Source organism: Falco naumanni, chromosome 1, assembly GCF_017639655.2.
Source record: "Falco naumanni isolate bFalNau1 chromosome 1, bFalNau1.pat, whole genome shotgun sequence".
NCBI classification, from domain to species: domain Eukaryota; kingdom Metazoa; phylum Chordata; class Aves; order Falconiformes; family Falconidae; genus Falco; species Falco naumanni.
This window is the reverse complement of record NC_054054.1, coordinates 19482580-19494608: the sequence shown is the minus strand read 5'-3', so window position 1 is coordinate 19494608 and position 12029 is coordinate 19482580. Positions and strand designations below refer to the sequence as shown.

The following is a 12029-nucleotide window of genomic DNA, read 5'->3' as shown; positions in this document are numbered from 1 at the left end:
AAACGTGTCTGCTTTGTCCTCTGCCTCAGAAATACCGTGCTTGCTGAACCTGCACTGGTTGTCTATGCCCTAGAGTCTGCCTTGCACAGCAGTATCTTCTGGTTCTTGTAGATCATGCTGCAGAATGCCTACAAGAGATTTGTTGCTTTGAAGTTTTCTGTAATAAAATAAATGTTCTTACCCCCAGTGCAAGTGCTCTACAGGAGTGGAGCTCTTTGAGCATTCTTGTGCTATTGTCTCCTTGAACCGCTGACATTTTTCTAAGGCTACAGTGCTGGAGAGGCATTACTGATAAAATTAGCAGCTTCATCAACATCAGATGGTTTTCCTCCATTGTGCCTGAAACAACTCCATCTTCCTTATAGTCCCCTATGTGTATAGGGAAGAGAGGACTGAGAGGCAATAAATCGTGAGGTGAGATCAAAGAGCATGCTTTGTCTGTAGTATGAGATGGCGTAGGGGGAGATAAGAGGCAAAACACCTGACGCTATGCTGGAGTAATGGTCTGCAAAAGTTATTAATTGCTATGCTTCATTACCATTAATTGATCTCTTCTGTTCCAAAGTAGCAGTTACTGAACACAAAGGCAAACCCTCTTTGGAGTAACTTGGTGTGACTTCAGGTGGCTGTGCTTATGATCAAATGGCCTTATCCAGTGCAGAAGCACACAGGGCAGCATGGAACAGAAATTTGCTCTTCCTGTAGCAAGGTGAAAGGGAGGGTCAAGGTTTAACTGTGAAATGGGAACGAAACAGGCTTTAGGGCCTTTCAGCTCCAAAGCTCCAACTCAACCCCCTGGTTCTGGTCCCAGGTTCAGTGTCCTAACTTCAAGAATAAATATAATTTATATTGGGCAGTTGCTGAAAGAACTCAGAGAGCTGGAGTAGGAAGTAAGGGCCCTAACTGCTTTGGAAGCCAGCCTGCCTCCCTGGGCTCTGCAGCAGCTCTGTCAGTAGCCCCAGATTTAATGGGATATAAGTTAGAAACCAGCAGGGTCTTCCCTCCCTCCCCAGAGCTCCCGGTGGGCAGGCAGTTAACGCATTGCTGCAGGCTGTAATTTCAAACATTTTGAAGAATTAGAGCCTATGTTTACTCTTTTCTGGGTGGGTCTGCAGCTGCCACTCACCACCCAAGAGACAGCACGGCTACCTAGAAACGTCAGGTGAACCGGGGGGTGTCGGTGTGTCCGGAGCACGGCGCGATGCGCCCCGCGGAGGATGCAGCAGCGCCACTGCAGCTGAAGCAGCAGCACCTTGTCACATCCAGCTGTGGAAGTCCCCCGCCAGGACGCTGATGGTCCTGTCCCTGGGAAAGCTGGGACATGGGAATTCACAGGCAGTATGAAAAAGACACACATCTAAAAGCTGTACCTAGAACTTTTTTTTTTAAAATTGTATTATTTTTAATACAAGCGAACGTATTTTATTATCGCTCTTAAAAATGTAACATATTGCTCTCTCACGTGAATAAATTCCTTTTTGAAAAGGGATGCTTTATGTGGCTCCCTAGGAATGTATTGGTGCTCTGCACATTGAAAGAGTAATATTCCTATGTCAGTAACCCGTCAGTCTGCATGCCTGCTTCTGGAACACGGTCTCGAGGATTTTCGGAGCCAGCGGAATTAGCTGGGAATAAATCGTAATTGAGCTACCAGCAGGATTGTGTGATGCTGCTCATCGGTGGCACACCTCTGTGCTGCAATCTGGTTCTGTCAGTGCCAGCCCAGCTCGGAGTTTAACCATTTCCACCCCCGGCGCCCCTGAAACATTTCAGGTCAGGGAAACCGGGACCGGGAGCGCGCGCGCTGCTGCCGCCGCTCGCCCCGCCGCCCCCTTCCCGCTTTCGGTTTCACTTCTTCCCGCTCCGGGCACCGTGTTTCCTCCCGGTTTCGGTGTGCTGAGGAACTTGTGCAGTGCCTGGGTGCCTTCAAAGTGAAGGAGATAAAGCGCGCAGCGGTAAGTGAATGGCATTCTTCCCTTCTTAGTAATAAATGCGAGTAGCCGGGGTACAACGCCAAAGCACTGCTCAGGAGTTTGGGCGATCTCCTCCATCTTGGATTTCTCTTAAATTCCAAGTTAGAAAAGCCAGTGCCGCTGCTGTTTGCTTCACGGGTGTGCTTTGGTGCTTGTGCCCAGATGTGGTGGTCCCAGCTGGCAGGAGGTATCGTTGTCTTTTTGAAAAAAAGAAATGGCAATGTAGGTGAAGAGGGACTGGCCCTCCCTAGGAGGTGCTCCAGTTTTTTGAAGTTCTCGCTCATTACATTAAAATTGACAAATAAAATCCTTCCTTTTATTGGTTATTCTGTAACACCATCCCTTAAGTCTTGATAATGGGTGCATGCACTCTCCACTGGATCCCTGACCGGAGCACAGAACACTGAAAGGTGGCTCCAGGCTGCTTGCAGTGGAAACAGGAGAGAAGTGTAGCCCTTCAGGCCTCGCTGGAAGCCAGCCAAAGGACTCGGTTTGTGTTTGTGCAGTACATTTTTTATGCCTTTCAAACATAAAGATGAGCTAGCAGCAGCTGTCGAGGAGCCTGGCAGCTGTCTGATCTCCCTAAACCCAACTCTCAGAGGGATGCGGGCCAGAGGTAAAGCTTTTGTTAGAGACAAGCTCCCCCTTAGTTTTCCTTAGCTCTTCCAGCAGCGGGGGTGCAGAGGAGTGAGGCAGGACAAGTTGTCCTTTATTTTCCTCAGCTACAGGGACAGGGGTGCAGTGTTGAGCAGCAGCTGTAGCATGTCAGGCTGGCTGCAGGACCCTCAGGTTCAGGTATTTGCTGGTCCTCCCCTTCCCTGCTTGCTGGTGGCAGGGGAGTGGAGAGCCAGGCTGTGTGAGCTGCAGGAGATGGGTCAGGCCTACGTGCAGTACCCAGACAAGAACTGCTTTTTAATTAAGGTTTATTTTAAATCTTCTTTTGCAGTCCTTTTTGTATACTTCTGTAATTATCTAGGTCCCTCTTTCCCTTGCTGGTGTTCCCGCTCCCACTGCATTTTACTGATGTCTCTCCCTAAATGGCCAGGTTGGTCCCATGGAGGCACTCAGGGTTCCCCTCTGGCTACTGTAATGTGGCTTTTTGTCACTGGAACAGTCCTGATGCATGCCCTCTGAAAAGGCAGGTCACCTATGGAGCCAAACTCTGCAGAAGTCTGACCTGCTAAACTCTGCAGATTACCGTGTCAGTTCCTCAGAGTGTTTTGTTATGGTAGTGAAAAGTCCTCCTTTTAAAAAAACATCAGTTCTGAAGGCTTTCTTCCCCCCCCCCCCCCCAACATGTGGTGGTTTAATTTCTTGTGTCATGTTTCATTGTTTGCTATTGACCAGTAATCTAATGTGCTTAAAGCTGTATCATGTTAATTAAACATGGGTTCCAAGCAAAGGAAAACGTAAGCTACAGAACTAAGCTCGTGTCCCTAGGAGTTAGTTTTTGGAGAAGCTCTTCTAGATTCCTGTTAAGACTAGTAAGATTAAATTCCCTTCTGTAGCCTGTTCTGTAGTGGGGCACTGATAGTCTTCTCTGCCTGGGAGCCCACTGTGCTGAGGCGTTACTCACTGGTAGGCTGAGGTTGCAGGTGGTTTCATGTTGGTTGGCAGAAGGCCATACAGATCTGTGTATATGGAGATTGTGGAGACACAATCAAAGCTTCAGGGGTGAAAATACAAGCTTTATGTTTTTACAAAAAGAAAAAACTGAAGTGGAGGAACCTAAGCTTACTGTTCTCTGCTAAAGCATGGAAAAATATTCTGGCAACTACTCCCAAAGTATTTTTTCTCCCTCTGCTAAACATTAATTCTGAAGAGAATGATATGGAAGATACACTGGACTTTTCCCTTGATTACCAGAAATGCTATTTAATTAGACAAGCTGTATGACTCAGCAGGCTCGTCAAACCCTTCTCAGCTCTCACAGCTCTATCCCAATCAGAATTTGCGTGGAATTGATTTTCTTCCTTATCTAGTATTAAGCCATGTAAAAGATCACCAGGTGAATGTAAAGCTTATGGATACTAAATAGAAACTGAATAAAATGTGAAGTCTGAGATTCATTGGAAATGTAATGCCTAAAAGAGCCATTGAAGCTTGGAGCACCAGTGGACAGAGGTTGATATCGTAATGGAAATGCTCCAAACATATGGGGTGGGGTATAAAAATTCTTAAATGTGTAAATTTTCCTGGAAGTATTTGGAGAAATGTATTGAATCTGTGGACAGTGTTTTCTCTACGCGTTGTCTCTTCTCCATTTCTTTCTCTGATTAGGTTGGTACTGATTTTTTTTTTCCTCCTCTGCTCTTACTTTCTCATCCATCTTTCTGTAGCCTGGTATTTCTTCTTTCACTATGGGATGGAAAGACATAATTTTGTGTGGCTGGCTTGTTAAAAAACTGGCAAGAATTGTAAATTAAATGGTATATTAGGCATTCTTACTGCTTTAACTATAAATATTTATCAGTGTGGTTAAGCTCAGAGCTCAGTGATTAACATTGAGGGGCCTGTGTGTTATTTGTCATATTTATTGTATTTTATGCATGTTAAAGCAATGCAAAATTAACCAGAAAAGCGAAAATTGTTGGAAATTTGCATTGATAATAGGTAAAGTGTTGGTAGCTTTTTTGAACATAATTATTTTTACATGAGACAATACTATTGTTTTTATAGAAAACGTAATTTAGAGAGATTATTGGCATTTGCTGCAGAAATGAATGCTACCTTATGGGTGAAAAATAGTTTACTCAGCATAAAGCTACACCTTTTTTGGGCTTGGCTTGCTTCATCTTCAGTTTAAGATATAAGCTGTGTCAAAATTATTGTAATTTGTACTGTGTTCATTTTACCTTTGCAGATAAAATGATGGGAAGTGCAGTTCTTCAGTGGAGCAGCTTATCTGTGAGACTGGTGTCTGTCTGCTTGCTCTGTGTATCAGCTGGAAAGCAATGTCAGATCCGATACGAAATGGCTGACTGCAGTCACCTAAAGCTGACTCAAATTCCTTCTGATCTTCCAAACAATATAACGGGTTTGGACATCTCTCATAATCAGCTAAGAGAGCTAGGTCCTGCAAATCTGACCCAGTACAGCCAACTGGTTTACTTGAATGCAGGCTACAACATCATCTCTAAACTGCAACCAGATTTGTGCCGAAATGTGCCCCTGTTGCAGATTCTGAAGTTAGAACATAATGAATTGCATAAGCTCCCTGACAGAGTCTTTTCTTCCTGCACCAACCTGACTGAACTCAATCTAGGATACAATAGAATAGATATAAAAAATGATCCTTTCAAAAACCTGGAGGTAAGTTTTAGAAATGCACCTTTTCATGTAAATGAAGTATAAATGGGGAATATACTCTTATCTTCCAGTGTATAGCAGAACAGCTGCTTATTTACATCTGGAAATACCCACCATATAATCTTCCTTCATTGTTTTTCTAAAGAAAAGGCCTAGTGGCTTCTTGTGTTAAGAGTCTCAGCCTTCCTTATGAGTCAGTGCTTTCCATGCCTTTTTCCCTGTTGCATGCCATAAAGGCATCTCTTCATACAGCGCAGAGAGAATAGCAGCAGCAGGTGACATATAGGGCAAAATGGATGGCCTGGAATCTGAGTTGCCTGGGGTCTAAACATGGTAGCTAGCCTAAGCTGTCAAGGTCAAGGTGTAATTACTCAGACCATGAAAGCCATTGCTCAGGCTGAATGTAGTGTCTCTCAGGACTTGGGGGACTGAGAAAGAGTAAAAACCTTTTCACTCTTAGCTTTGTTTTTCCTGGTAGCTTACATGTGGTTAAACATTTTTCTTTTTAGCATCTGTGAGGCTGGGGGACCAGCAGAGGAGGCAGGAAGAGACTGTTCCATTGTCTTTGCACCAGGCAGGGAATCATGCAAAACAAAGGACCTAAGGACAACAGAAAATACAGAAAATGCATGGTTATTAATTGTTGTACAACATTCTAATGAGTGTGCATGTTGTTTTGAACAAGTCTGAACTTTTCTGCTAAACTCAGTATTCCAGTGCAGTTACATAAAATGTATTGGCTTGCATCATAGGACTGCTGACTCTCAATGAAGTACGAATGAGTACAGCCAGCTTTGGTGCTGGAAACGGGATGGAAGTTCTGGCCTTCCTCACATTGCTGCTGCCCCATTACTGATGGAGGCCTCCTTGAGGCACCTCAAGGCACATTCTGTGGAATCACGTGTAGGGCAGAATCTCCTTCTCGGTGGGAGGAGCCTGAGCACCTGGGCATGAGCTGGAGTGTATGGCACTGGTCTTTGTAGGCTGCTACTGGGCTCCTCTTCACATTCCTCACTTCCATTTATGGGGTGGACCACAGTGAAAAGGGTGGAATACAAGATTTAATATTGCATTAGTTGTAACTGCAGCCAGCTGTAGACTTTTGCTTTTATCACAGGAGCAGGAGGGCTTTTAGTGAACATAAGGAATTTTAGATAAAGTAATTCTTTGGTTTGCAGTAGATATTTTAGCAGGTTAAGACCATGAATGCAGTGAAAGTTACAGGTGTGGAAGATACAGAAGGCTTCTTCCTGCAGGAGCTTGAAAGCTGCCATTTCTATATTACAAATTTATTTTAATTGTAGTATTGCAACTAATTTCTAATCAGTTAGACTGTAATGCAATATTTCAAGATGGTTTTGTATGGTAGAAAATAAAAATAATTTTATATTTTTCTGCTTGCGTCTTCTCCTCAGAACTTGAATATTTTGGACCTATCTCATAATTTTTTGAAGTCAGCAAATTTAGGAATACAGCAACAGTTGGAGAACCTTCGTGAACTCATATTGAATAGCAATCAAATCACTGAGTTACAAAAGGAAGACTTCAGTTTTCTTAGCAACACCTCATTGAATAGTATTGATTTGTCATCAAATCCACTGACAGAGGTAGGAAGCATTTCAACAGAAATTCAACAGTCGTAAGTATAAAATGGAACTATCCTGATTTATCCTTTATGATTGTCTGGCACTTACATTACATTTTTTTATTCACTGAGGTCCACGGTAAAACCATTCTATCATATACAGCATTACTTCTGACCTCCAGTAGTGATACACATAATTATTTTTGTCCCACTGAAATCAGCAAGAGCTGGTTCCATGCAGATCAGAGGTCACAAGCAAGAGCTAGATCAAGTAGTTGTGTGAACCCTTACTGGATATTTTCTATGCAGGACTTTTTTTGTACATGCTGAAGGTGAACAGTTGACATACTTTCTAAGTGGGGAAAAAGTACAATATTAGGTGATACGCAAGGCTAGTTATACAATCTGGGTCACTTCCTAATCAAAGAGAACATTCAATTGTGCATGTGGGGTACCCCAGAGAAGTAATCATTGCAGAAAAGTACTTGCGCCTTTAAAAAAGCAAGTGGGCGTTTTCCTAGCCACCTACCCCACTGTTCTCTCTGAGCCACTTCTTGGTGTTAACACGATTCTTTGAAGAGTGATGGTATGTGTAGCAGCTCTAAGCTGGCTGACCCTCAGCATATGAATGCTGAATTTGCATTTGCTTGGTTTATTTCCCAGTTGACTGATCTGTAAAGAACATGTACATTAAAATTAGAAGAATATTTTGAAGTGGTGTAAGTTTGTACCACGGGTGAGAGGCAGCCCTGCTGTCCTCTTTCCCCTGACTGCTTCATCCCTCCCTCTTTCTGGTACAAGCTTTAATGAGGCTATGCACTAGATCACTGGGGAAGCTGCAGATTTTTTGGCTTGGTTAGCTTGCAGTCAGGCTGGTTCCCTGGCTGGTTTAGTGTGTGACTTGCGCGTATGGCCATATTGGCACATGTGTGTAGATGAGTAGATGGAACTGCGCCTTTCTTGGGCAGCGCTGCTCTCTGCTAGTTTGGGCTGCTCTGATTTTACAGTACTGCTGTCTGAAAAGCAGCCTTATGCATTTGAATAATTCTCACCAATGGAGTATTTAATTATTCAGCTGATACAGGAATCAAGATGAGAGGCCAGCACTACAGTGGAGGCTTGTGATCTGAACTGTGGAAGGAAGTGTGTAGTATCACATTCCACGAGCGTAGCTTCTGCTCACACAGAGAAACCGTGTTTCTTCTTGGCTGTCTGAAAGGCCGAAATAACTTCTTTTACAGTACATCTGGCTTTGCAGTAGTATATTGATATTCCTGGCAGCTGCCAATGAAAGAAAGCTGAAGGAAGAGATTGTCTCAATTTCTAAGATTCTTCTAGTGAAAGAGTTTTAGCAATGAGATTTAACTTTCATCTCACTAAGCACTTCTTCTAAAAAAGTGCTAATCAGAATTATGATAAGCATGTTACAAATTCTAGAACTATTATTGCAAGAAGTATAAACTCCAAGAAATGTTTGTCTGAACTTGGCTGTGGAAAAATCTGAGTGTAGGAGTTACTTTCTGCTTGAAAATCTCGTTTGAAAACCTTTCCAAATTTTAGCTTTAGGGATCAACTTTCTTACATAATCCCCTTGTTTAGGTCAAACTTTTTTTTCTTTCTTTTCCTTTCAGTTTCACGTAGGATGTTTACATGCAATTGGAAATCTTTTTGGCCTCATACTGAACAACGTTGAACTTGGTGAAAATCGCACAAAGAAACTTTGTACAGAATTATCAAACACAGCGATTCAGAACCTCTCACTGAGCCATGTGAAGCTTTCGTACATTGGCAAGTCAACTTTCCAGGGTCTGCAAGGAACAAATCTCACAGTTTTAAACCTTTCCCAAAATTCTCTGTCTGTGATAGAAGATGACTCATTTCAGTGGCTTTCAAGTTTACAGTACTTAAACCTGAAGCGTAATAACTTTCATGTATCTTCACGTTCGTTTTACGGATTATCCAGCCTCAAATATCTGAATCTGATAGATTCACTTAATGGGAAAATTGAAGATTTTTCCTTTCACTGGTTATACCACCTGGAGTACCTTATAATGGATAATAATAATTTTCCAGGAATTACTGCTAATATGTTCACAGGTCTGCACAACCTGAAATACCTGAGTCTCTGTAACTGCAACATAAACTTACAAAGAATAACTAATAAAACATTTTCATCACTTGCTAATTCCAGTTTGCACGTTCTCAACCTCACAAAAACAAGAATCTCCACAATGGAAAGTGGGGCATTTTCCTCCTTGGGACACCTGAAAATTCTTGATCTTGGTCTCAATGAAATTAGTCAGGAGCTCACAGGTCACGAGTTTAAAGGTCTCAATAATATACAAGTTATTTATCTTTCCTATAATAAAAACGTGGCTTTGCGAAGTGAATCATTCATTTTTGTCCCAAGCCTTAGAAAACTGATGCTGAGGAAGGTAGGTTGCAGTAATCTGGCACTTTCTCCTTCGCCTTTTCGCCCTCTACAAAATCTAACTGTCCTGGACATCAGCAATAACAACATAGCAAACATGAAAGAAGATGTGTTTGATGGACTTCACAAACTTGACATTCTGGATTTGCAGCACAATAATTTAGATCGACTTTGGAAACATGCAAATCCAGGTGGCCCTGTTCTTTTTCTAAGAAGTCTTACCAACTTGCGTATTCTTAATTTAAAATCAAACGGGCTTGATGAGATTCCAGTTCAGGTTTTCAAGGGTCTGTTTCAATTAAAAATTTTGGATCTAGGATCCAATAATTTGAATGTGCTTCCAGCAACTCTGTTTGATGACCAAGCCTCTCTGAATTCATTGAACCTTCAGAAAAATCTGATAACCTCAGTTGAAGAAAAAGTGTTTGGCCCAGCCTTCAAGAGCTTGAGAATACTAGAGATGGATTCCAATCCCTTTGATTGCACCTGTGAAAGCATTGCTTGGTTTGCTGAATGGCTTAATGTGACCCGAGCATATGTGCCTGGATTGCGGTCCCAGTACATTTGCAACACCCCGGCTAAGTATCACGGTAGTCTGGTGTTGCATTTTGATAGCTCAGCCTGCAAAGACAGTGCTCCGTTTAAACTTCTGTTTGTGATCACTGCCACTACCGTGATGCTACTCATTTTTACTGTTCTTATAATCCATTTTGAAGGGTGGAGAGTAGCTTTCTACTGGAATATTTCAGTAAATCGAATACTGGGTTTTAAAGAACTTGACATACAACAGGAAGAGTTTCATTATGATGCCTATGTTATTCATGCAAGACAGGACAAGAACTGGGTGTCTAAGAATTTCATCTCTCTGGAAAAAAATCCCCACTTTCAAATTAGGTTTTGTTTAGAAGAACGGGACTTTGAAGCAGGCGTATCGGAATTTGAAGCCACAGTTAACAGTATAAAAATGAGCAGGAAGATTATTTTTGTTGTGACTGAACACCTCTTACAGGATCCCTGGTGCAGAAAGTGAGTAGGATATGAAATATTGTATGTGAGGGGGAAAATTTCTTAACAGATTTTTTAACAAGGTTCTTTTTTTTTTTCTGTGTAATTTAATAAAAAAAACTATTTAGTAAAAAATACCATGCAAATTCTACTTTTATATTTACTTAATATATTATGTCTTCAGAATACTTTCTATCTGAAGTTAATTGCTCCACATGTACGCTAGTAGAAATTTTAATATCTCAGTCAATTTCATTTTTTTTCCAAAAAAATCAAGCTGTCACCTGTGAAAATTGCTTTCCTTAAAATTAGATGTTTGATAAAGGGCAATAATGGGTGACATCACTGGCATCCAAAGATGATTTTTTTTTGCCTATAAATGAGTCTTTTACCTTTCTTATGTAGCGATCTTGAAAAGAAAGGAACTTTACTAAACAAGGCTATATCAATACAGTAGACTTAGGTTATAATTTTAGAGGATGATTTTTTTCTTTGGTTAGAAGGTAATTAATTTAAGTAATGACAATTTTATATCCTAGAATAGACATTAAGACCCCTGTTTGAGTCTAGTCCTTGAGTTTGCAGTGTGCTATTATTTGAGCTATTTAAAGAACTGTTTGTCATTTTTTCCCTCTACATGAAAGAAAACATGTTTTCTTGTCTTATTTTTGCTTCAGTTTTAAGGTCTATCACGCTCTTCAGCAAGCTGTTGAACAAAGTCGGGACTCCATCATACTGATCTTTCTTGATGATATCCAGGATTACAAGTTGTATCATGCACTTCACCTGAGAAGAGGAATGTTCCGATCTCGCTGCATCTTGAACTGGCCAGCCCAGAAAGAACGAGTCAGTGCGTTTCATCAGCAATTAGTGATCGCACTTAAGTCTAACAGTAAAGCGCACTGAATTCTGGAAGCACAGATTTGAATTATAGGGTTCATTTTATTGCGTATTTTCTGTTGTTGGAAATCAAGCCTTCAGGGAGACCTGAAAAAGTTTGTCATGCTGTAAAGATACATAAGGGTCACTATAATTTCAATTTACTTGTCTTATGTTCGTGTTTTTGCTGGGATTTTCATTCACCTGCACAGAAGTGACATGTTAAAATGGATCATGAGTGATAGTGGATCATGAGTGATAGTGGATCGTGAGTAACAGTCATTTCAGTCTGCGTATCAAAAATGTGGCAGAAACCCAGTGAGAATGACTGATGTTCTAGGAAAAAATACCTGCTGTAGTGCAGAAGAAGACACAGACTCTCTAAAGGGATATGCAAAAGAGAATGTTATAATGATAAAATGGCAAATTCTGTGTAGAAGGTGGAGTGGACACTGCTGCTTGCATTCATAAAACATGGGCAGATCCAGTGAAATTAAAACTGGTAAGCTTCCCTTGTGCAGCACAGTAAGAAACATGGAAAATTATTTGTGTAGTTGAAACCAAGGAGTGTAGCAGAGTTTCAAACTGAGTTTTAAAACTTCTATTTTAAGAAAAAGCCATGGAAAGAAATGTGACCCTGTGAGCAGCCTGTTCAGGGCATGCAGTGAAGGACTGCTTATGCCTTATGGGTGTACTGGTGACTATCAAAAACAGATTTTCAGACTAATGAGTCAACTGACTCATCAATGTGGTATGATTAATATTTTTTTTACTCTTCCTTACTGAAATTCAGAGAGAGATCTGGCAGAAGCACATTTATACTGAGAGATGTCACCTTAATTCTTTG

At 41.4% G+C, this 12029-nt stretch overlaps 1 protein-coding gene across 1 annotated transcript; it reads left to right on the top strand.

The window, feature by feature from the left end:
• The first annotated feature begins 1845 nt into the window (after window positions 1-1845).
• Window positions 1846-11342, top strand: TLR3 (toll like receptor 3). Its single transcript, XM_040583860.1, has 5 exons — window positions 1846-1955; window positions 4837-5285; window positions 6698-6889; window positions 8499-10324; window positions 10981-11342. Exons 2-5 carry the CDS (start codon window positions 4842-4844, stop codon window positions 11207-11209), a joined length of 2691 nt encoding a protein of 896 aa, XP_040439794.1. The 5' UTR covers window positions 1846-1955; window positions 4837-4841; the 3' UTR covers window positions 11210-11342.
• Window positions 11343-12029: the final 687 nt, after the last annotated feature.